This window comes from Poeciliopsis prolifica, unplaced genomic scaffold (genome assembly GCF_027474105.1).
Source record: "Poeciliopsis prolifica strain line A6 unplaced genomic scaffold, Auburn_PproV2 SCAFFOLD045, whole genome shotgun sequence".
Lineage (NCBI taxonomy): Eukaryota > Metazoa > Chordata > Actinopteri > Cyprinodontiformes > Poeciliidae > Poeciliopsis > Poeciliopsis prolifica.
In genome coordinates, this window is record NW_026562420.1 from 4236533 (window position 1) to 4262466 (window position 25934).

The following is a 25934-nucleotide window of genomic DNA, read 5'->3' on the forward strand; positions in this document are numbered from 1 at the left end:
CGTCGATCATCCACCACTGTTGTCTTCCGTGGACGCCCAGGCCTTTTTTCCCAAGCTCACCAGTCAATTCCTTTTTCCTCAGAATGTACCAGACTGTTGATTTTGCTACTCCAAGCATGTCTGCTATCTCTCTGATGGATTTTTTCTTTTTTTTCAGCCTCAGGATGTTCTGCTTCACCTCAATTGAGAGCTCCTTTGACCGCATGTTGTCTGGTCACAGCAACAGCTTCCAAATGCAAAACCACACACCTGGAAACAACCCCAGACCTTTTAACTACTTACTTGATTACAGGTTAACGAGGGAAAGGCCTTTTGAGTTACTTGCAGCCTTTAGAGTCCATTGTCCAATTACTTTTGGTCCCTTGAAAAAGAGGAGGCTCTGCATTACAGAGCTATGATTCCTAAACCCTTTCTCCGATTTGGATGTGGAAACTCTCATATTGCAGCTGGGAGTGTGCACTTTCAGCCCATACTATATATAAATTGTATTTCTGAACATATTTTTGTCAACAGCTAAAATAACAAAACCTGTGTCACTGTCCAAATATTTCTGGCCCTAACTGTATAAATCTCTACTCGACTAAGCTCTCTCTTACTTAGATCTGTTATTTCCCATTCTTTACACTCTAATGACATTTTTCTTTTGCATATTCAACGTGTTCGAACTGAAAAAGGAAAGCAAAACATTCAGTGTGATGGCTCCTACAGCCTGGAATCAGCTCCAGTCTGAACTCAAGATGTCAGAATTTACTTCATTGAATTTATTTTCAGCAGTTCTTAAAAACAGACAGCATGACTGTATTAAACAGTGTCACTGCTTTTAAATAGTTTTTTATTGTTTTACAATTGTGCATACGTATTAATTGGTTTTAACCAGGTTGCTGTGTATTGCAGACTTCTGCCCAGGTTCCTCTTGAAAATGAGATCTAAATCTCAACGGTTGGTCACAAGACATCTATTTACATTAGTTTGTCAGGAGTGTTTGGTTTGGAAATTTATTGACGGTCCCTGGGTGAATCTCTGAGTGCTTGACAGCGTAGAGAACAGCTGGCCCAAAATAAATAAAAAAAATAAAAATGAGATAAAATGCAATGAAAATGTGCCTCATCTGTACAGTCCAGTAGAACAATTTCACACTGATTTTGAGTCAATAAGTCACCTAGAAGCTATTGAAGACAAATACTAAATTATGAATAAATAAATAGCTAAATAAAAAAATGATTTAAAATAAAATAAAAATTGGTGTGCTCCACCTACACATTTTAGCCTTGTGAATTTAGTCATGCTCAGCACCGCTTCTACATCGGCAGGAAAGAGAGTCAGTGGTTTGTGGTCTGGAGACACATCTGCCTATGTTCTCTACTTCTGAAGCCTCCACAGAGCAGTTGCATTTAGATTCAATTATTTACCAGCTGGGTGACTTCTGAAGGCAGATTTCCACTCTGAATTTTATTTAGAGGAACCAAGGCAAAAGGGGGAAAATTTAAGATTTTTCAGGTCTTTTTTTAAAATATTTAATCCTCCACACACACTTTTATTTTGTACAGTAATGTTACCAATCACAATAAAATAGGCTGAACTTTGGGTTTGAAATGGGACAGAATGTTGACACAAGTTGAGAAAATGTTGAAGAAGCATTTGTTTCTCTTGTAAGCCTTTTCTGTTTGCAACAGTAGAAAGCATGCAATCTTTGCAATGTCATTGTCTTTGTTCAAGTGTTAAATTGGGTACAGTGCTAAGCCTCTTATTTGTGTCCACTTGTGTTCAGTAATGACAAAGCAACAGGCTATTTAGACAAGACTTTAATCCCAGTTTGTTGCTTATTGTTGAGTTTTTCCTCTTCGATGACTAATCCCACCGCAGCAACAGGACAAACAATCCATCCATTGCTTTTCCTGTCCCTCCCCTCTCTAGTCAGCTTACTCTCTTAGAGGTGGAGTTACTGATACAGTTCCCGTTGAAAACACACGGCAAGAAGCAGGTAGTGAAGAAAGGATCAGATGTTCAGGTAAGAACATGCCTACATGTTTGCATGTCTCAGAACATTGCACTGGGTGCTTTTTTGTTCATTTGGTTTGAGTTCAACTCATCTTCATCACTAAATCTGCTCTTTAAAAAAATATGCATTTATGCCTAGATTCCTGTGAAGGAATGTTGTAAGTGCCCAGATGCACAATGGTAATCATCTTGCTTTTAATTATTGGACATTATGCCACCACTTGTGGTGCATTCAAAGAAGTAGGCATTTTAAAGCTTTCTAAAAAACTCCTGGGAACACCAGATCCATTGCGCTCTGGTTGTGGGAATGTGGAAATATCTGGGAGCCTTTTCAATCTCTTTGTTACACACTAGGCTCCATGCTGCTGGACGACAGCCAAACACTAGCTTGTGTTTTCAGCAGAATGCTTTCATTCTCCCCACCAGCTGTTTTTCTTAGAACTGTGCAGAGCTCTGAGGACCCTGTCATTACTGAAATTAAAAGATGCATTGACTAGATGCATACCCAGCTGTGGAGCAGAGCTGTTTGTTGCATGACACATTCCAAAAGTAACTGTGTTCGCAGTAGACTGAGTGGAAGCATAGATGCTAAATAACTGTTCAAATATGCCTGTACTTTTTAATATATGACATGTGGTAAACATAGATGTATTTTATTTAAAACATTTTTAAGGCACCTGCTAGAGCAAAGTGGTGCTCCATTGGATTAAGATCAACATTTGTTTTGGGTTTGGATTTGGGAGAGCACTTTGTTCTACTATGGGTTTAAAGCAGTATCTGCTGTTAGACCAAGCTAACACTCAACTGACACTGAACATTCTGCTTATTGGCAAGCCAGTAGAAGAATAACTGTCCAAGCGTTTTTGATGAGGGCGTGGTGTTTGCTTGTCTTTACTTTGACATGAAAAGACTCATTATCCATCTTGACAGGAAGTAGATGGGCTGAAGTCTTGTTAATTTATTGGTTAACATTAGGACCCTTCCAAGAAGTCTTTCCTCCATCTGAGGCCTTCCCAATGGGATGGTCATCAGTCACTGGGCCACACAGATCTTTATTGAGAGAGCAAAGAGCACATTGCATTTTTTCACTGAGAGTGGATGTGAACTGTACACAGTCATTTAATGTATTAGTGAAAGAATGAGTGAACTTCTTGTTCAGATGTGAACTTTTTTCCAGTTTGGTGCTGGTTGTCATTCATGGCATATCTGACAGAAAGCACTGATATTGACTGGTAACCTCTAGCTTTTGGTCAGGGCTCCAGTTCTTCTTTAAGGTGCTGGCTGTTTTTAGAGTCAGGGCTCTAGCCCAACTCGTCATGTTCTCCCTAATTTCTCATTAGGGAGCTGGCTTTGCTGCAATGTTATCTCTTCCAGAATAAATTATTATTTATGATGAGAAAACAATTAAAAATGGGATTGTTTGCAGTTTAATTAGATGACTATTTCTGACATACTTCTTGTTGTAGTCAATTTAATCTATGAAGATTTTATGTGATAGAACACTGCAAATCTGCGTAATTGAAATTAATATTTTGAATTGAAATGTAAGAAATGTTTCCATTTTGTTTCCCTGCGTTATTTGCGTAGATGCTGACTAACCTCACTGTGCAGTTCTTTTGGGGTTTGTCTCTACCAGTTTTGCACATCCTGAGACTGAACTATATTCATTCATAGACTGGCTGTATGCTCAGGGTGTTTGTCCTGCTGGAAGGTGAATCTGTAACCCATTCAGGTCTTTTGTGGCCTCTAACAGGTTTTCCTCCAGGATTGTCTTTGATTTAAATAAAACTGAAGTCATTATTTTTGGACCTAAAGAGAAACGATCTAGAGCTATAGATCTAGAGTCAATGCACAGCTTCAGTTATTACAACTAAAAACTAGCGATCAGGCCCGATACCTGGGAGTAGTGATGGACTCGGACTTGAACCTTGCGAGCCACATAAAGACAATTACAAAGTCGGCCTTCTATCACCTGAAGAACATCTCCAGGATTAGAGGACTAATGTCTCAGCAAGATCTAGAGAAACTCATTCATGCGTTTATCTTTAGTCTCATTGATTATTGTAACAGCGTCTTCACAGGCCTGTCCAACAAATCAATCCTCCAGCTGCAGCTGATCCAGAAGCTGCTGCTCCTGTTCTCACTAAAACCAGGAAGATAGAGACATAACAGCAGTTTTAAAGTCCCTCCACTGGCTCCCTGTAGCTCAAAGAATAGATTTTAAAACACTGTTAGTTTACAAATCACTGAACGGTTTAGCACCACAATACATCAAAGATCTGCTGTTGTTGTATCAACCTTCCCGACCTCTTAGGTCTTCTGGTTCTGGTCTGCTCTGCATCCCCAGAACCAGAACCAAGAGAGGAGAAACAGCTTTCAGCATCTATGCACCAAAAATTCCAGAAAACTGTAAAACAGCTGAAACCCTGACTTCCTTTAAATCTCAACTAAAAACACACCTGTTTAGAATTGTATTTGAAATGTAATATGTAACAATGTATTGTCTATTATATGTTGCATGACTTTGTGCTTTTGTGTTTATGATGTAAAGCACTTTGAAATGCCTTGCTGAAATGTGCTATACAAATAAAATTTGATTTGATTTGATTTAGCTCCATATGTCTTCCCATTGCCTTTGACTCTGGTCGTAATAAATTACAGGAAGTCTTCTCAAGAACATTAAAGTAGGACAGAAGCAGAAAACCAATTCACAAAAAATTATTTTCAGTTTACGTGTAAAATTCTCCTCTTCCTAGACTTTGAGCAGTGCCCTGTAGTCACTTGGTTTGTCCACATAGATCAGTGGTCTGCAACTCCAGTCCTCAAGCACCACTGTCCTGCAACTATTGGAGGCATCCTTGCTCCAGCACACCTCAATCAAAATTTTGAATTAATTTTTTGGTATATCAGAAAGTTAGGATATACCAAAGAACTTTCTCAGAGGCTGAGCTCCAAAGGTGACTCTTTTGCCCAACTTTGAGTTTTACTGTGGGGTGAGTTTTAGCTCCTGCATTCAACATAATGAATGCAGGATGATACAATCCAATCAGTTGCTTTGACTAAATGGAAAGTACTAAATTACTAGATTAAATAAGGTTGAGTACAACTACATATCATGCTTTTTAGATTTTTGTTTCTAAAAATATTAAAAACTATTTACTTCCCCTCAGTCTATATGTCAGATAAAATCTAAATGAAATATCGTGAAGTGTGCAGTGTAAGGTGACAAAATATGAAATATTTCATGGATGTGAATATATTAAGAGTATTCTCAGGTCAAACCAGATGCTGCACCTGCAAAATCAAATAGATTGAATCACAACACAATTCCAAGGGGTGAAGAAATCAGGTATAGCTGGTATGTTGCTGAAGTCAGATGTATACTGCTGCTTGGAACCATCTGAAACCCCATCTTGGAACTTTTAAACAAGACCTTTTCAACTCCTAAAACACAAGCATTGTCTGAGGGGACAGGCTGCAACATGTACTTCAACTCCGAGGTTGATTACAGGCTGCTTTCTGTGGGTGGGAGGTCCAGGAAGGTGCTCTGTTAAACTGTTAAAAGAATGCAGAAGAATAAAATCTGAAGTCTGTTCGAGTTAAACAGCTCAATAAACTTCCTCAGAGTAAAAGTGATGCAATAGAACCCTTTCTATGCCACGAGGCAAAGGAGAAACAAAAAAGAAAAACATTTTGTGATTATGATAATATTAGCAGAAAATTGACAATTATTATATTAAAACCTTTGACAATAAAATGATTTCCAATAAAAGCACCATAAGGTCATTACTGATGTTTTGGTAACACTTTATTTGACGGCGTATGCATAACACTGACATGACACTGTCATAAACATGGCATAACATCTGTTGTGAACATGAAGTCAGTAATGACAATTTTAACGCAAAGTTGCTCTAGAAATTGCAGTCAAAGTCCATCAAAAGTGCCAACTTTGCATTAAAGTGTCATTATTTACAAAGTTATGCAAAGTTGGGAATTTTACTACAACTTTTAAAGCAACTTTGCATTTAAAGTGTTATTTATCAAATGACACTTCAAGACAACTATTATAGACATTCATAAAGACTCCATGTTCATGACAGAAGTTTTATCGTGATTATGTGACACTTTATTTGTGTCACATCGGTAACACAAATAAAGTGTTACCGATGTTTTTGTAGGACATTTACCCCCTGCTGCCTTTGTAAATGTCAGAGATCACCAGCAAACATCATGTCATTAGCCTCAGAGTGAGGTCATATCTTTTTCATGTACATATTTCCTGTTCTCTTTGCAGGGAACAGAGTTTTTTAATAGAGATGTAGAACATGCCTCAAAACCCCCTTCAAATGACTTTCCTCTGAGAAAAACAAGCTCTGTTTACTTTCCCTCTTGTCTTAAACTAGTCTTATATGTGATGTTATAAGGTCAATTTTCAGATGATTAATAATGATTCTGCATGTAAAGACAGTGCTCCAATCAAGTGCTTTTTTGCATTTGGCTGTTTTACAACAGTTTATTATTGTTATTATTACCACAAAACATGAAGGAAAAACACAGAGGCACTTGGACAGGGACAACAGTAGCATCCAACAGTGAGAGAAAGAAACTAAGGAGTTTCTTTGAGATATGATGAGTTAGATGGAAATCATATAAGTCCAATAAACAAGATGCAAAGCATAGGTACCGCACGCTTCACCGGTATCATAAACTCCTTTGCAATGAGCAGAGCGCAGCCAAACGTCCAAAGCTCCAATCAGAAGTTAAGTAAGCAAACAATGTCTCAAAAAAGGTCTTATCCTTCAGGGAAGGAGAAAAGAAAGAGGAAAAATAGAAAAAAGCCAAGATAAAAGTTTGTTCTAATGTGTCTTGGTCATGAAACGTAAAAGATCTGTAAAGCTGCTAATAGAAAATTAGCTTGATAGCCTGGAACGGTCCAGTTCAACAGCCAAACATTTATGCTAGGGTCTTTGTGTGAAACTGAGTTTTAACTTGAAATCAATTGATTCTGGTGGTTGGCTCTGTATATTTCGGAGGTGTTTTTGACTTCAAAATGCCGTGTTTGATAACAATAATTAAAACTTCTCAATGTTTGATATTGTCTAGTAAATAGTTTTTACGTCAGGCCACATAGCTGCTACATCAATGATCTACTCTGTGCTGTAGTTGGGATATGTTGCTTGCTGCTGAGCAAAATCATTTTGTGGCTAAAACAGACATTATTTTTACGTCAACTTCTAAAGTTATGAGAAACTTTTGTTAAAATCTATACCGTATTTTCCGGACTATAAGTTGCAGTTTTTTCAGTTTGGCCAGGGGTGCGACTTATACTCTGGAGCGACTTATGTGTGAAATTGTTAACACATTATTATATCATATCACATGTTATTTTCACACTAAACCGCAAGAGGGCGCTCTAGGCCTGTGTTGATAATGTGTGTCGTAGAAGCGCCACATCTTCTACCTCCAGAATGAGCGGAGTTTTGTAAAAGTGTCACAAAGGATGAAGATTTAAAGTTAACGCTCTTTAAAAAGACTGACCTGCCATTTAAGATTTTGGCTGATATAATTTTTTTTGTCTGAAATGTTGCTAAATATCTGAGTTGGCAACAGTGGGTGAATATTATCAACTGTAAATGTTCAGACCTGATCTGGTCTGTTAGTCAAACCTCTGGCTGCACAGCAGAAGAGCACAGAGGCTGATTTTTAACCCTTTGCTAACAAAGAAAAGAAATAAGGGTCTAAGATCAGCTTCACATGTAAGTATCAGCAGATCACGATCCCCCAAAATTAAGAAAGTCAGCACCCAGAAATCAACTGGTTGATAAACATATCCTATTATACATATATACATATATATAATGTAAACAGCACTGCCAGGGATGCAGTAAGTTTATAGCAGGTGGGTGAATGATCTTATGATCGGGAGGCTGATTGCAACCAGTCCACATTGTTAGCAGAACTCGAGGGCCCCAAAACCAAATTTTGCTTAGGGCCTGGTTATGAGACAGCTAATTTGTGAAAAGTTTGAGCTCCTCCACCTCCACCCTGTGGTAGAATTACCACCTGAAGAAATGCACTGCACCCAGTCAAAATGATTAGTCACAGGCAGGAGGAGGGTCTTAATGCTGTCAACACCTTAATATGTTAATTAAGGCAGAGCCTGAGCATTCGTGGCCGGCTATGATGAGGTGAACCAGTTGTAGCTTAGCAGAGAGCAACAGGGAGGATGTGAGCAGAGTGTGCATGGGAGTGACTGATGGTGCTAAAACCCTCCTCCTGGCTCTGATTGGTTGCTTTTGATGGAGATGTGTATTTCAGTGGTTAGCACTGGGATAAGTGCTAACTATTAGCAGTGCTAATTTTTTTTTCACAGATTATGTCTCATAACATAGTGACACTTTTAACAAATATGCAAAAATAATATTTTTATGAGTTATTAAATGAGTATTAAATGGTTTATACGCAGATATGAAGCAGAAAGAGTTGAAATGGTAAATGCATCGAGAACAAATTCGTTTTCTTGATGGGTTGAGTAGTTTTTTTTGCTTATTTATGAAATGCCTTAGCCTGAAATGTTGTGTTTTCCACAGATCCCAACAGACCATGTGACCCACTAAAAAGGCACACTTCTCATGCTGTCAAACATAAAATTGAGCAAATCCCAGACGAACTCTGATTGGAGTGTGTTGACCACAGAAAACCAGATTCCATCTGGAGGCTGCTAGATATCCTGCTTATAATACCTTGGGAGTGAAAGCAATGAGTTTTCCAGGTCACACACTGGCATTGTCCTTGCTTGTGGTGCTTCTGCTTTTACTGACCTGCTCATCTCTTTGTTCGCTAGTAAAAGTCAATAAAGGTTTGAAGGTGAAACGAGGTCAGTCAGTCTACCTTCAGGAAGGGGATCTGCAGTTCCATGTTCCTGCTAAGAAGGATGTATGCAAGTTGGAAGTAGTATTAAATGAGCCCATAACTCAAAGAGTGGGAAAACTTGTGCCACAGGTAATGGAACCCTCATGTACAAAATAAAAAACTGCTTGTTCTTTTTACCAGGACTAAAGCAATTTGAACAACAGGTTCTTCAAGTTGTCACAGCACCAGCCTATATCACCAACTGGATCAGCCTTTGATATATCTGTCTAAAACTTCACATATCAATCCTCTGATTGGTATCGGATTGGTACCTGATACCAATCCGATACATCCAATCGGGTACCAATCATGTATGTGTCAGCTTTCCATGGTTCCTTGTATATATGGAGCTAAAATTGTGACAGCTGACACTGATTTGGCATTGAAAAACAAAATGTCACTGAAAAAAGAAAAAGTGACATTGAAAAACTTATGATGATGCATTAGACCAGGGGTGTCAAACTACAGTCTTCCAGGGCCACTGTCCTGTCATTTTTAGATGTGCCACAGGTACAAAACACTTGAATGAAATGGCTTAATTATACCTCCTTGTGTAGATTAGTTCTCCAGAGCCTTAATGACCTAATTATTCTATTCAGGTGGTGCAGCAGAGGCACATCTAAGAGTTGCAGGGCAGTGGCCCTCCAGGACTGGAGTTTGATACCTGTGCATTAGATTAAACTTTTTTTCCCAGTAAGTTTTCAATGCCACTGCAGAGAATTCAGAGGTGCATTCACAGCAATGCTGTTTTGTCTGCTTTAATCAAACTCCAGTTTGTTTGCCGAGAAAGTGAGTTTCATTTGGACAGGTGTGAATTTGCAATCAAACTGATACAGACAAAAAAACAATTTCTGAACCCCCTACAAAACTGATGGTTTTGTAGAGGGTTCACTTCAAACAGTTTAGGTTGAAGTGAACTCTTCTGCAGTTCCAGTACATCTGAATGCCAAGTAGCCTGGGGGCCACTCCAAAAACAGAAAGTGAATGATAGCACAAGGCATTCTGGGTAAATGCAAACAAAACAAATATGAGAGTCTCGCTCCTTAACTTGCAGTACCAAAATCACCAAAAACGCCTGAAAAGATATACCCAAATTAAATCAGCAGCTGTTCTTGAATAATTTGGGGTATATGCAAAAGCTTGGTCTCTTTATGAAGATGACAAGCTAAATTTTCTATTTTTGCAGTCAAAAATATTTAACTGTAAGTAGTTTGTAGCTATTATGTTTGTAACACTAAAGAAATTGAAAAATATTGAGTGTTGAATGTATGGACTGGAAAATCCAATAAATTTGTAGAATTAAGTATTCTGCTCGTGGATTTCAAGATTGATCAAAGTAGCACAAAAATAAATGTCACTTTGGACATATTTATTTTTGAGGATGTACAGGTGTTCTCCAAGTGTGCTATTCGGAGTCTCCATTTGGATTCTCCAAATGACACACTTGGACAACATCTGAATAGAAGATTCTTTCGCAGACTTTCTGCTTCACACTCAGCTGTGAACCGCTCCAGTGAAGCTGTAGATCACAAATAGATTAAGTCAATTGGACATCATCCGCAAAAGTAGAGATGTGATCACCCAAGCAAATCCCCTCAACACCTTGGCTGCGCCTACAAATGTCATTATCGGACTTTCTATCCTTAACGGACCTTCACACCCTGTCTTGCTCTGTCCGGCTTTCCGAATTGTGTTTTAAAAACACCCCAGTAGAGGAATGTGATTAGGAATGATGGCCGTTAAAAGTAAAGGTCAGAATCGAAAGCAGAGTCCAATTCTCACTGGAAACAAGCCTGACTTACTGTCGGCAATGCAGTCTAGACTCTGACACCGTAGTCATACATGGACCTAACAGTCTTCATCAAAAGGCCTGATACCCCATAGTCCCAGAAAATCCACAACAGGGTGCCCCAAGGAATGTGGTCAAACGCCTTCTACAAGTCCACAAAGTACATGTAGACCAGTTGGGCGAACTCCCAGGTACACTTCAGGACCCTGCTGAGGGAGCAGACCTAGTCCAGTGTTGAACAACCAGAACAAAAATCACATTACTCTTACTGAATCAACTATCCGATATGTTTGTTTTGTTTTATATATTTTAGTATCATTTTTAACTGTACAAACTGACAAGTATTTCAGTTTTAGTTTTAAAGAGGCTAATTGGCATTAGCGTCTGTATTTTCAAGAGGTGAATAAGATCTGACTTACTTGCAGCGGCATTGAAACTTTGTCTCATCAAAAACAAACCTGAATTAAATACAGAAGACTGATTCCTTATCTGACATGCCCCCATCTAATGGTAAAAATCAAAGTGTACTGATATGGCAATAACTTCTTGGCAAAAACTCATGATGATGTTTGATCATTTTCCCTATTTGATCATTTTCCCTATAGGATACATTTTTAAACCAAACACATTAATTGGTTGACCAAAACTAACACAATTAGAAATAATTGCAGAAATATTTTTTTTCCTTTTCCATTTTCATTGAGAAATGTATGCATATATGTGTTTCTTTTTTCTTATGCATTACTATTTTTACATTTCCTTGCCTCCTCTTTTTACTTTATTGTATGCATTGCCTCCTGCCGATGAGGAGGCCAGTGTCTGAAGGCTTCAGTTTCTGCCAATAGACCCTTTTCACAGTTATGTCATACATATATATATAACATACATACATATAAATACATATATGTATATATCCCTTGTTGCTTATCTCTGAGCAATATAAAATTATACCTGCATACAGGAAAACAAGAGACAAACGTTTCATAGGTGGAACTCACATCTCCGCTGCTCGGCCCAGTAATGTATTTTGTCGACCCTTCAACAGTATGAGTTATGCCAAGAAGCATTGTCACAATAGAGAAATAATCAACCATTCTCAAAGTTCCTTACTTTTGAGCTAAATATGCATTTCATATAAAGTTTATTTGTTTACTATAGGTATTTGACTGCCATTATTTGTCTGATGAAGTAAAGTATGTCCATAATGGCTGTCCCTTGTTAAAGGAAGATACCGTCAAGCTTCGCCTCTACAGGTAACAGATTCAGCATAAAGGAATGAACATAAATTGTGTCCATAATGTTTAGGGGAACACAAACTTCTCCAAACAGATTCAGAAATATTTGTAAGGTTTACATGGAAATGTGTTTTTTGACTATTCTGCTGTTTCTTTTTATGCTTTCTTGACCAGCTTCACAGAGACAAACACATTCATGGAGTCGTTTACCCTTCTTGTGGACATCATAGCGCCTGAATGCAACATCATTAACATGGGTCCCAAATTCCTTCAGGTCCCTGAATTGTATGGCCTATCCAATGCTATTGACGGCAATGTTGTCTCCTTCCACTATGAAAGAAAACCTAGTCTGGAATGCAACATCCACCTCAGTCCCCAGGAAGCCCACCTTCCTGCCCACGGCAAACTCGTCACTGGAGACCCAGAGAGAGCCACCAAGAGAGGTGACGAGCCAGAAAGTTTCATCTACCTACGTCAGCAACTAGGTGAATCTTGACAGCCATTCCACAACTTTGAGAAAAGCCTCGACAAAGTAACAATTTGTCTCAGGAATGTGTAATGTTTAAAAATATGTGGGTCCAAACTTTTGCTTTCTTAGTTTAGTGCTTCACAGCCACAAAACTAATGAGTAGCTCATATTCTGATTGTTTACAAGACTGAATACTAAAGTTTTAACATCTAAAAAAGCTTAAAATGAAATAGCAAAAAGAAAGAACTTCAACTAAATTAAAGATTTCTCTGCTTGGGTGTAGAGGATGTTCAGTTGTCAGTAGAGGGAGCCACTAATTGTAATTTGTGCTTATGTGTCATAGAAAGTCATTAGATGTTTAAATTAGTTTAATAGGTTTAAAAGTTTTTTGCTATTATTCACTCTAACATGAAAGAGGGAAGACTGAAGCAAACATGTCCAGCAGACAGAGGAGATATTGAAGAAGCAGAACTCCAGAGTACTTGCTTTGTTATACAGAAAGTAAACAAACTTAGTAGCAGCAGTAGCTTTGTAAGTGACTTCATCTGGCATTGAAATACAGCCTTACAAATACAGAAGTTCTGAAACAATTGCAGATTCTGCAGGGTGATAAACATAGTAACAGTAGTAGCTCATTCAGTACCTTTGTCTAGATGAGAGTCAAAATTATATCATATCCAGATAGAGACAGAAGTAGCCCAACCAATACTCCCCTATAGAAAGTTTTCACAGCTAAACAGAGCACCAGGGCAGATGTAGCTTCTATGAAGGGAAAACCGAGAGATAACTTAAAGTTACTGCCAGCTAATTCATAAATGGAGCGGAGAAAAACAAGAGTGAGAAAAAGTGGTATTTTTGTCCTCTTCCAGCCTGGGCCTATGCCAGCATATCGACAGGGATAGCTCTGGATAAACTAAGTCAGTTTAACTATAAGCTTTATGAAAAAGGAAAGTTTTAAGCCTCGTCTTAGAAAGTATAGAGTGTGTTTGACTCACCAACTAAAAATGAAAGCTAAAAATGGGTTCCGCAGGAGAGCAGCCTGGGAACATGAGACACAGCGGGGGCAAGACACAGGACCAATTAAACCAAAGCACAGATGTGTGAGGATTCAGAAAACTGAATCCTCACACATCATATATTCTATATAAAGTAGAACTGCAAAGCTTTGGATTTTCTATAACATGTCCCCTTAAGTTTTATTAAAGATCCTGTTCACTTTTGGCATTTGACAGGATCATGCTTTGATCTGAACCATTTGATTGTAGTTTTTCTTTGGGTCATTGTTCACCAGGAGGTTACTTGCTATAAAAGTAGAATGGGAGGCAGATCCTTCAGTTCCTTTGTGTATTTATTCCCCCTCATATTCACCACAACCTGGGTCCAGCTGTGTCCATCCTCACCACCAAAATCAACTGTCACGTGACATGATCATTGACTTACATGATTTACATGTGAAAAGGAAGGATTAAAGCCTGATATGTCCACTTTAAATGTTGAGAAGTTACTGACTTTGAGAAAGATGTGGGGTTGGATAAAACCTCTGGACATAAATAAACATATGAAAAACATAAGGATGGGGGGCCAGCAAGGGCGGTGAGTTTAGAGTGGTTGTTTTATCTGTATCTTTTTTGTTATGTCTCTATATTCAGATGATAAAGCCAGAGCAATGTGTTCTTCTGAAGATTGCCTTAAGGGCCTGAAGCTAGTGACAGTCAATAAAGTTCCATGTGATGACTTCCTCCTGATGGGCATAAAGTACCAACACATAGATCCACCCTCTCCAGATGTCGATTATATTGCAATCAGGCTGGACCTTAAGGACACCAGGAGTGGCAGCATATATCAGGTAATCTGGGTCCAGCCTGACTGTGTTGGATAGGATTTGTAGCAACTCTAGTGTTTTTCATAAACATTTTAAATATATGGGAATCCTTCACATTAATTTTCTTAGTTCAAAAGTTGTGAGAGGTCTAAACTTGATGTTTCTGTAGTCTGAGCAGGGCTGGATTCCAGTCAGGATAGCTGGAGGAATGCCCAACCAGCCTCCCAAACCATCTTTCATGTCAATGTTTATCTTGGAGGTCGACCAGTTTATTCTCACTCCCCTCTCCATTGCAACGCTGGATGCTGAAGACGAGGAAACTCCAAAGCAACTTCTGGTTTTTAACATCACTAAATACCCTGAGGAAGGCTTTATCACCCATCTATCTGATCACACTCGTCCAGTCTCCTCCTTTACATGGCTTGATCTAAATGACATGCTTATAGCATATCAACCCCCAAATTCTTCACATGCCCAACGAAGGAATTATGAGGTAGAACTAATTCTTATCATAATTATTTGCATTTCAACCTCCTGTTTTGTCATCAAAAATTTGCTTCCTTCCTTCCAGGTGGAAATTGAAGTTTATGATTTCTTCTTTGTGAATAGCTCACCAGTAACCATCCACACATCTGTAAGGAACGCAGACACAAATGCGCCAAGAGTGTCTTGGAATATGGGTATGTTAGCATGTTCTGATTACTAGAATTCTTTTGACTCTTTTCGTTTTACATTTGGTAGCATTGTATCCCTGTAAAAATGTTGCCGTTCCAAATCTGCCCTAGGGCATCTTTGGGTGGGTTTGGATGTTTTTCCTTGTGCATGAGTGGAGTGGGACTCCATAGTTCAAAGACATATTGAAGTCAGTTGGTAACTCTAAAACTCTACATGATAGTGTTCTCAAAAGGTGCCAATTGTTTTACTCTGGGATGTTTTGGAGGCTTGTCCAGAAAATACCTCAACTCGTGTGCATTAACAGGTGGAATAGACTCCAGGGTATGACAAGATGCAAAAGAAACAGGTACATTAAAAAAATTAGCTAGCGGTACTGTTTGGAGCTCCAACTAGGGTTTAGACAGTTGTTGCCTGGGAGCTACTCATGAGTGGGCGAGGAGGAAGAATAGGTGGCTTTGACCCTGTCTGAGGTATGCAACTGACCCATAAACTCGTTCCGAGGCATTGTAGAAGATGTGTATTTGCCTGTTGGTGACCGAAGCCTCATCAACTGCTGGAGTTTAATGTCTAGCTACGGTAATTTGTAGTAGATGAAGTTCACCTTGCCATTGTTGGCACATTTGCTGTAGGTCGGGTAGAGGTAGCGCGTCATCCCAGTCCTGATGTTTCTCCCATAGGTGATGAACCAGTACTTTGGCACTCGTTGTGTATGGCAGGATGTAACCCAGGAGATCATACTGGGATGCAACAACTTTGTAGATGTTCCTCATGGTCAAAGATCCATAGTTCAGGGGCCTATGAGAGCTCTGTGAATGTTCCAACTTAACCCAAGTGTGCTTTCAAAGGGGTCAGACTTATTCTGTGCCAGCCAAAGCTCTGTAGTGGGGGAATGACCTCCACTGATGAAAGTCAAATCCTTCTGAAAGGAGCAATTCTCTAAGCTTCTAAACTAAGGCTCTTGCCTCCTCTGCAGATGGTGGGCTTGTAAACAATTGTCAACATAGAAACACCACTCCACAGAAAACCACTCATTCTTGACCGTGATTGGTGATGTGCCACTGGAGGGCATAGGTGCCAAAGGGGAGTTGTCCAGTTCTTAGTTGTCCAGTTGTTGATCTTTGACATGGTCCTGACAAAGGAACCTCAGGAGGGATCTATCTTCTGGTTGGAGGCGAACGTTGTGAGACATACCTTTGAGGGGGTCGCTAATGAGAAGTGGAGGAGTAGGCAGCTTTTCCCTAGAGCTCCTGCAAATTTTGAAATATTTTTGGAACTAACTTGACATTAGGACAGTCCTACAATAGGTTAGGAGAGAGAACAATCTAGACTTCATTTAACTGCACCAGGACAAGATGAAAGCGAGTTTGAGGATGCAGGGCTTCCAAAAAAGACAAGAAAAGGAAAGAACCAGGCCCAGCCGCCCCGGACTCACCTGAAGGTAGCTATTCGATGGCTAATGCTAATGTCCTAGAGGCTATAAATTCTCTCTGCCCAGAACTACCAGTCACCAAGTTCGAAATTTGTCAGACAATAGACACTAGCATCAATGTCAGACACACAAAATGCCATTCACGTGCTGAAAACATCCAGTGACCAATCTATTGCTGAACTAGAACGAGTGGCCACACAGTCAGCAGACGACTTAACCACGCTATAGTCAGAGATAAAACATCTACACAAAGAAACAATACAGCTAACAGAAAAATGGACCTTGAAGGAAGATCCAGACGACAAAATATACCGATTGCATTGTGAAGAGAAGGGGCAGAGAAAGGCGCAGAAATGAACAGATTTGTCTCGCAGCTCCTGAAAGACGTGATGACTCTGGATGACTTACCGCTGGTGGACCACGCTCATAGAGCTCTACATAGGCGCCCAGGTGTTGGTGGTGAAACTCTTATTATTACCGCGACGTTACAATAATCCTCCGGAAGGCCATGACTCAAAGGGACCTCGCCTATTGTAGGCAGAAGGTCCACATCTTTCCTGATTTCAATCCTGAGATCGTGAAATGTAGAGCTGCATTTAACGGTGTCAAAGCACTTCTTCTGGACAAGCCGGGAGTTTGGTATGGACTTTTGTATCCTGCAAAGCTCAGAGTGACTTTCAGAGGAACAGAATCAATGTTCACAGATGCGAAAGAAGCCGAGAGGGGCGCGGAGCTCCATTTTGGATTCCGGTAGTACTCAGTGGTGGACTGTTCTGTGATGTTCATTCAGATAAGTTTATCTTTAGAATCTTCAATTTGGTTACATAATTTGCTGCCTTAAGTTTTGTTAACAATTTGAAGTGGGCTGATGTTTATAAATAGGCAGCCCACTTCAACATATGTTATTTAAGCTGACATATGTTTTTCAGACAGCGCTGCATAGTGGCGCAGTTGGTAGCACTGTTGCCTTGCAGCAAGAAGGTCCTGGGTTCGATTCCCGGCCCGGGCTCTTTCTGCACGGAGTTTGCATGTTCTCCCTGTGCATGGTGGGTTCTCTCCAGGTTCTCCGGCTTCCTCCCACAGTCCAAACACATGACTGTCAGTTTAATTGGTCTCTCCAAATTCTCCGTTGGTGTGAGTGTGTGTGCATGCTTGTTTGTCCTGTTTGTCTCTGTGTTGCCCTGTGACAGACTGAGGAGGAATCTTCTGATTCGGCTGTTCTTTCCCTCAATGTGGAAAAGGCTTTTGTCCAAATAGAATGGCCCTACCTTTTTGCAACCCTGAGAAGATATGATCGTGGTGAACACTTTGAAAAATGGTTAAAAATCCTTTATCATAAACCTTGTGCCAGGATTGTCACTAATAAGACACCATCTGCTGCATTTCAATTACATAGGGGCACCAGACAGGGATGCTCGCTGTCACCATTACTTTTTGCTTTAGCCATAGAACCCCTTGCATAATCAATTTGCGTCAACCCCCTTATACAGGGATACATTATAAAAGGGACTATAAATCCTTATATGCAGATGATATCATATTGTTTATAACCAACCTTTAGTGTACTATACAAATGTTTCTAGATACAATCTCTCAGTTTGGCAGGTTCTCGGGTTATATAGAATCAACTGGTCTAAGAGTGAATTGATGCCAATTAAGCTCAAAGACTTAATTGGCATATTGGAAAGTATGCCATTTAAAATTGCTAATAATAAGTTCACCTACCATTGAAGAGAGATTACTAGGGATTTTAACTCACTTTATGGAGCAAATTTCTCCACATTTGTGGTGAAGCTGCAAAATAATATTCAGTTTTGGAGATCTCTTTCCATTTCCCAGGTGGGAAGAATCAATGCAATAAAAATGGTTTTTCTCCCTCAGACTTTTTATCTGTTTCAAAATATTCCCATCTTCTTACCTAAGAAATTTTTTAAACAAATTTTTCATTTTACTATTACTCTTGTGCACTTCGTATTATTGCAATTTGACTAGATGGCAATTTTACACAATCCAATGGAAAAAGAATACTGCTGCCCTCATGAAATTGGTGCTCTTATTCCGTCACCAACAAGTATAGATACCTTGGCATACAACAATAACTACCAATTTGGTCTCTATATACAATCATTTTAATTACCTACAGATCAGGGCATATGTCAAAAAACACATGTGCACTTTAGAGAATATAATACCTAGTGAATTTGACAAACTCTTTAAAGTGGGTGGTGGGGAAGGACATCTAATCTCCCAGATTTACAGTGTATTATTGTCCAGATCCTTGCCGCCCATGCAGGGCCTTAGAACAGGCTGGGAGCAGGAATTAGGAACAGAGATAAATGACAAACTCTGGAAGGCTGCGCTTGAGAATATTCACAAATGCTCTGCCAATTTAAAATCATTCACAGGCTTCATTACTGTAAGATAAAGTTACATAAAATTTTCCCTAACACATCCCCACTGTGTGACAAATGCCATATTGAAGGAGCCACACTTCTCCATTCTTACTATTTGTGTACATTAACCCCATTTTGGTCTGGCATATTCAAAACTTTATCAGATATGTTCCATACAGAATTGAGGCTGGACCCACTTCTGATTGTACTCGGAGTCTCTGTTCAGCTTTCTCAATTTGATAAATGCCAACAACAATTTTTATCTTATGCCTTTATCATAGGAAAAAAGTTAGTGTTGATGTTCCTAAAGAAATCAGAGGCTCCATCGGCTTAATTGTGACTGGAGGAACTGGTAAGGCTCTCTCACCTGGAAAGAATCATTTAAAGCGAATTAGCAAATAATTTAAAGCCACCAGTCTGGTTCTGACTGCAGCAGGTGCACCTGGAGCACCCAACTAGATTGGTTCAATGGGGGTGATAAGGTGAGGGTTGTCTGTACCAATGAGGATCATATGCTGTGCATTCTTAAAGAAATGGAGAGGCAGATTAGACTGATGCTTGAACTGCTTTTGGAGTCTGTCAAGACTGTTCTGCCAGGATCAGCAGTAAAGGCTTCGTTCAGAGCAAAGCGGCTGCGACTGTTGAAGGAGATATGAGGAAAGAAATTGAGGCACCTTTCAGGGTTTGAGTATCCTGCCTTATAGTTCTCAAATTAAGGGTGTCCGGGGTTCTTAAACTTCTGGGCAACAGAGGGCAGGAGTATTGTATGCTCATCTGATCCACATTTTAGTTCAGCATCAACATCTGGGCCCAAAGTTCTGAGCTTTGGGCCCAGACTGAACTTGGAGAGCAAACTTCTCAAATGCTCCTGACTCACCTCACGAACATCTGGACCATCCATTACACTGGCAGTCCTATTCAATGCCATCTGATTTAGCTGGCCGAACTTTCCACTCAGAGCCTCTGTGGTGTCTGAGTATGGTGTAGCGGAGTTCAATTAAGAATCTGCGATAAGATTGGCTTCTTCCAGTTGGTTTACCAGAATCTGGTATTTGAACAGCTCTGTCCCATCAGGGGTTAACAGATTAGTTCAATCAATTTTTAGCTGAGCAAAGTCACTGGGGTCTCTTCTGATTAAATAAAGGATGCTTGGCCTTGGACTTCTATAGGTTTGTTCAGTTAGAGCTGGTAAGCTGGACGCATGCTGCAAAACTGTTGCATGTTCCGAGCATTCCGGCCGTGGTGAATCCTGCACATCTGTCACCATTGTCTCTTGTATGGTGGAGAGTGCATGGAATTGTGGCCTTTTCTATTCCAGTAGGAGGGGAGTAAGATTGCAGTTAATAGTGGCATCGCTGTACCTCATCTTCTCTTGTTTCACCCTTAAATTCCTGTTAATAAAAGTCTGCAACTTTTATTATCATTTTGTTTTCTGTCTCAACAGTTTAGATCAGGGGTCGGGAACCTTTTTAACTCAGAGAGCCATGAAAGCAAAATATTTGTACACTTATTTCAGAGAGAGCCATATAATATATTTTAAGACTGAAATTAACTAAATGTGAGTATAATAAGCCTTTGAATTCATTTTTTTAAAATAACATTGTTATAATGTCCTTATTATGTCCTTCATCTGCGTTTCCTCCACTTGGTTTGCCATCATGATGGTGCGATGATGAACAGTTCTTGCCGACAGAGGCATGTCTTTTATCAGTTTGATTATTTTGTCTTTGTTCGGAAGATCATCAAAAAGTTCATTGGTTACATCCAGCATGAACGTTTTAGTATACTCGCCATCTGTGAATGGTTTTCCGTTCCTCACTATTGCTGAAGATCCAGCAAAGCTAGCGGAATTGTAGTCACCTTGTCGGGTCCATATGCGAAGTTGCTGCTGGCTGGATTGCACGCTGCTCAGTAGCTCTTGGCACGCTTTCTTTCTGCTGTCTCCCGCCGGGTATTTTGACGCAAAGGTAGCACGGCGTGTGTCGAAGTGCCGCTTTACATTTGACCGTTTCATCGACGCAATTTTGTCATTGCAAATTAAACACCCCGCAGAACATGCTCTCTCCATAAAGGCAAATTCTTTGGTCCATTTGTCCTGAAATGTACGATACTCCTCGTCTCTTTTTCTTTTCGCCATCCTTTTTGTCGAAGGGTTAGCTTTGAGCTAATGCCCGAGCAGACTGATTCAAAAGGGGGCATTTACCTGTTTGCCCAGCAACAGCCAATGTAGGCTATTATCATCCAATTAAAATAATGGACTGCTCCTGCAGCCAATAGCAACCCTGAACAGGACATGAGCGGTGGAAAATCGATGGATGGATTAAAACAATCCAAATGTAATATTTTATGTTTTTTCTGCGAGCCAGATGCAATCATCAAAAGAGCCACACCTGGCTCACGAGCCATATGTTCCCGATCCCTGGTTTAGATTGTAGTGTGGGTCCAGTCAAACCCGGATTTTAGCATGAGCTTACCGGGGCTCCAGTTCAGGGTCCTTTTGGGGTGCCCCCATAGATGCTTTGTATTTTATAAATGAATAAGGTCAGAATGCCTTAGTTTTATCACATCCTAAGAAGATTTTGACTGGGTTGTTGAAAAACTGTCTGATTTGTTCTGGCATCAGGGAGTAATTTCTCAAATGGCAGACAACAGAAAGTATGACAGCGGAGCGCAGGAACAAAAGAAAAAGAAGAGTGCCACAGAGAGGCGATAAAGAAAATGTCCAAGCTAACAGGGTTTTCTTTATTTTACTCATTGTGGAAATAGAATTAGAACCACTATCCTCTCCACTTCTCAAAACGTTAGCCTTGCTAACAGCGGCTCTACGGTGCCACCAGAACCTGGAGCCGAGTCCGATCTGGCACCTGCAGAGTCAGAGGCGTCGGAAAGGCCATCTTCTGCTCCATGTTCAATGATGAATAAGCTGTACAATATTGATCCTGTGCTTTAGGTAAAAACTGATGAGTTCGTGTGACTTTACCTGGTTGAACAAGAAGCAGAGAGCTGTCAAAATAAGGATGTTAATTTTAAAGCATCGAAACAAGTTTATAAACATCAGAAACTATTCTTCTCCAGACTGCGGTTTGAAAGCCACCTCCAACTTGTGACTAAAACCAGACACAGTGGCTGATTTACCCTCCATCCACCACGGCTGTGTTTTGTATTTTCAGCAATGCTAAATGTCATTGGACATTTATGGACTCATCATATTATGAGTCTTTATGCTTCGTTGCACATTTTATTCTTTCCTTCAAATTAGCCTCACTGATTAATGGTCTTCTTATTCTTACACAGATGTTCAGCCCCAATCCTTCACACAGTGAAGGAGTTCCCTTCACACAGTGTATGTGCAAATGCTATTAATGTCTTTATATAGTGTCCTTATACTGTTGATTGTCTTCAATTTTATTCAACAGTTTTCAGACTCTAAATTCAATTTGCAAGTTTTAATGTGGAGATAGTATTCCTTATTTATGCAGTTTAAATATTTGATAAGCAACAAATATGTCATTTTCTTAATACAGACCTAATGAAACGTTTCATTTGCGTTAGAAGTTGGACACAGTGTCCTAGAATCCAATTGCATCTTGGAAAAACCCGTGTAACTCACTGATTGTTGTGCTCAGTGACCAGTTTAACTATTAGCAAAACAAATCTATTTGAATGTAGAGTACTGTGTGAATGTGACTGGTTTTAATGAGATAAGCATCATCAGAAGTCCCAATATGAATACAAGACTGTCACTGCCTTTGGGCCTTATGGTCAGGATTAGTGAGGATGGTGCCAAAAATGTAAAATTCCTTCTTTAGTGCATATTTACAATATGCAACTTGAAAATTCCATGTTTGACAATCATATTCTCTGGAGCAGGTCTTACTCTGCTGGAGGGTCAGTCTCGTCCTATAATGTGGGACCAATTGCAAATCGTGGATAATGACAACCTGAATATTGTTCGTGTTGTTATTGTGGATGGCCTCCAGCATGGACACCTAACTGTAAGAGGTACAAATACGGCAAAAACAAAGACACAATTACATTCTGCAGTATAAAATATATACACTGCTCACAAAATTAAAGGGAACACTAAAATAATACTTTTGAAATGCATTCACCATTGTTGTCTGTTTATTTGATGTAAATTCCAGGTGGAAAGGGCTTCATATTTACCATTAATGACATAAGAGCAGGTGTTGTCTGTTATCACCATGATGACAGTGACTCCACAAAGGACTTCATCATTTTCCGAATCACTGATGGCCACCATCAGACCCGACATAAGTTCCCCATTAAGATTCTTCCCAAAGATGACAGCCCTCCTTTCCTCATAACCAACATGCTGGTGGAGGTCTCAGAGGGCCAGATGACCCTGCTCAGAGGTTCCACCCTCAAGGCTTCAGACATGGACTCCAGTGATGAAAATATCCTCTTTAACATTACTCGTCTCCCACAGGCAGGAGAGGTCATAAAAATCCCAGGACCAGGGCTGACAGGTCAGAAAAACAGACAATTTTCTTTTCTGTTCTCATGATGTCCAATCTTATTAATGTCACGTTTGCTTTGGTTTTTATTCAGGCTACCCTGTCAGCCACTTCCTCCAGAAGGATCTTTCACAGTCCGTTATGTACTACAGACATCTTGGGAACGAGGTGATTGATGACTCATTCGAGGTTGTGCTGTCTGATTTCCACGATCCTCCTAACTTTTCAGAACCTCAAGTGAGTAACAGTAAGGCATCTTTGACACACTGGTACTGTGGTTATCTAGTGTCTAGATAAGTGGTGAATACGTAAATTTAATATTACTGTGCAAGTTCTCAGTCTGTCAGGTTCATAGAAGCATGACTTTCACAGACCTTCCACATTGATGGACAAATACAATATATTCTATTTTATACATACTTTGTCTATATCTATTTGTCCTTGTGAGGTCATTGGGCAAGCGGTGGGGTACACCGTGCACACATAACCAATCCATCACAGGACAGCACACAAGACAGCCAGGCATTCACACATTCAGAACTAAAGGCTAAATGTTAAAGTATAGCACACATTATCAATACGATAGGATTGCTAATTTGTTAATGGCCATGAAGTACAGTCCAGGCCAAATAAGCTGGACTGCCTTTGGCTCAATCAGTGGTCTAGAAAGTTGTAAAATGTAACTTTTTTCCAGAATGTTGCTGTTTTAAAAAAATGTTACTGTATTAATTTATATTTTGTAGCTGAAAAGGTGATGTCTGCCTTTAGGTGGTAGTGGTGCACATAGAATCAGTTCCAGACCAGCCACCAAAGGAGGTTCCTGGTTCCACTCGATATCTTGTGACCAAAGAAACACAAGTGGCCCATATAACACGGCAACAGCTTCACTTTGTAGACCAAGAGTCACCAGACAGTGAGCTTACATACACAGTAACAACTCTACCGTTCTACACTGATCATTCCAGGTTGATATCTGTTCACCTACACAAATATATCCGCGGAAAGCATCTTGTGTGAAGTATTCATACGGGATTGTTCTCTTAATTAACAGTGGTCCAGATGCAGGAAGGTTATTCCTGGTGGACAGCGTAGCCAAATTTACTAAAGACTCCAACACACCAATTCTCAGACTCTTCACACAAGTAAATCATTATCTTCTTAGTAATTTTATCAGTGCATGTGCCATCTGCATTTTTCTCATATACTCTTCTACTCTTTCTAGCATGCTGTGAACTTCATGAAAGTGGCTTACATGCCTCCCATCATGGACATTGGCCCTTATCCTCGACATATACAGTTTATTCTATCTTTGACAAACCATCTGGGCAAAACAGTAACTGGGCTGTGTTTTAATATAACTCTACTGCCAGTAGACAATCAGCCACCACAGGTGAACACAACAGCTGTCTCATTCCTGTCTCAGCCCTATGTGTATAAGTGGGCTGAAGTAAATGTGGATAACTTCTGTTTCAGGTTGTTTCCAAGCCTTTGACTGTGGATGAGGGAGGGGAACATTTCTTGGGTCCAGAACACTTGCAGCTGTCAGACATTGACTCTGTACCAGAAGCCTTGCATGTGGAGCTTCAAAGGGAACCAGAACGGGGGCTTCTCTACCTTGGTGGTCATCCACTTACACCAGGACAGAACTTTACTCTGCAGGACCTGATAAGGCATAAAGTTAGGTCAGACATCCTGCTTGATCCCAACATTCAATTTATTTGAAATTGTCTAAGAGATATTCGTCAAGGTAGCCGGGTCATTGCTCTTCCTACACAGTTTCACTCTATTCTCATCTCCTTCAGTACTAGGATTTCTCCCATTGAGCTAAATTTCTCCAGTTGTATTTTAACTGTTTTAACACAGAAATGTTGTGAATGATGACATTTATTAGGCATGAAAAGACACTTATACTGGCTACAACACTGTCATTAATAATATCCGGCATAATAATGGCAGGGTAATATATGATCATCAGTTTATCTTAAAACTGCACATATCCTGACAGTGGTCACTGAAATTTTGGAAACTCTGGACAGCCTTGGACTATGATACCAGCCAGACCCAGTGACCAATGAAGCAGTGAATGTCACCACCAGCCAACACAATACCTGGAGGAGACGGAGGCACTGTGAAAGGAAGCGCAAGCCTGGCAGCCAGGAGGGACTAACAGCGAAGCTAAGGCGTCACCCTAGGAGAACGCCATTCCCATCTATCTTGCTCGCTAACGTTCGGTCTCTGGAGAAGAAATGGACTAAAGCTGGATGTAACATCAAATCGTGAGATGAGTAACTGCTGTGCCATAATTCTAACTGAGACATGGCTAAACTTCTCTATTCCCAATAACATTGTCAACATTGTGGGAATGACACTATTCTGTTTGGACAGGAGCAGAGCACTCAGTGGTGAAGCCAGATGGGGCAGCGTTTGCATCTAGACTAATAACAGCTGGTGCATTAATGAGGTCTCATCTCATGGCTCTCCAGACATCGAGTTTTTGACTATGAAATTCAGACCTTTATTTATGCCTGGAATTTAGCATCATCATCGTCACTGCTGTTTATATCCCTCCTAGTACCAACATTAAGGAGGCTCTGAGTGTGCTCTACAACTCCATCAGTGACTTGCAATATATACATCCGGAGGGTGTTGTCATTGTTGCTGGAGACTTCAAACAGGCCAATATGAAGACAGTTCTCCCTCATTTCCATCAGCATGTGAACTTTGCAACTGG

The 25934-nt window shown here is 40.0% G+C and overlaps 1 protein-coding gene across 2 annotated transcripts in view; it reads left to right on the forward strand.

Moving 5' to 3' along the window:
* The first annotated feature begins 1871 nt into the window (after positions 1–1871).
* The window catches only part of frem1a (Fras1 related extracellular matrix 1a), a 54890-nt gene continuing 30827 nt past the window's right edge, over positions 1872–25934 (forward strand). Inside the window, exons 1-14 of one of the 2 annotated variants that reach the window (XM_055056558.1) lie at positions 1887–2008; positions 8592–9003; positions 11861–11955; positions 12112–12422; positions 14056–14252; positions 14398–14721; positions 14800–14908; positions 22596–22727; positions 22871–23215; positions 23298–23440; positions 23972–24168; positions 24255–24345; positions 24426–24593; positions 24677–24885. In XM_055056558.1, the coding sequence (XP_054912533.1) occupies positions 8761–9003; positions 11861–11955; positions 12112–12422; positions 14056–14252; positions 14398–14721; positions 14800–14908; positions 22596–22727; positions 22871–23215; positions 23298–23440; positions 23972–24168; positions 24255–24345; positions 24426–24593; positions 24677–24885 (2564 nt within the window). In that variant the 5' untranslated portion in view covers positions 1887–2008; positions 8592–8760. Of the gene's footprint in view, positions 2009–8591; positions 9004–11860; positions 11956–12111; positions 12423–14055; positions 14253–14397; positions 14722–14799; positions 14909–22595; positions 22728–22870; positions 23216–23297; positions 23441–23971; positions 24169–24254; positions 24346–24425; positions 24594–24676; positions 24886–25934 lie in introns of those variants that run through there. The other variant, XR_008607844.1, reaches the window with a different exon arrangement.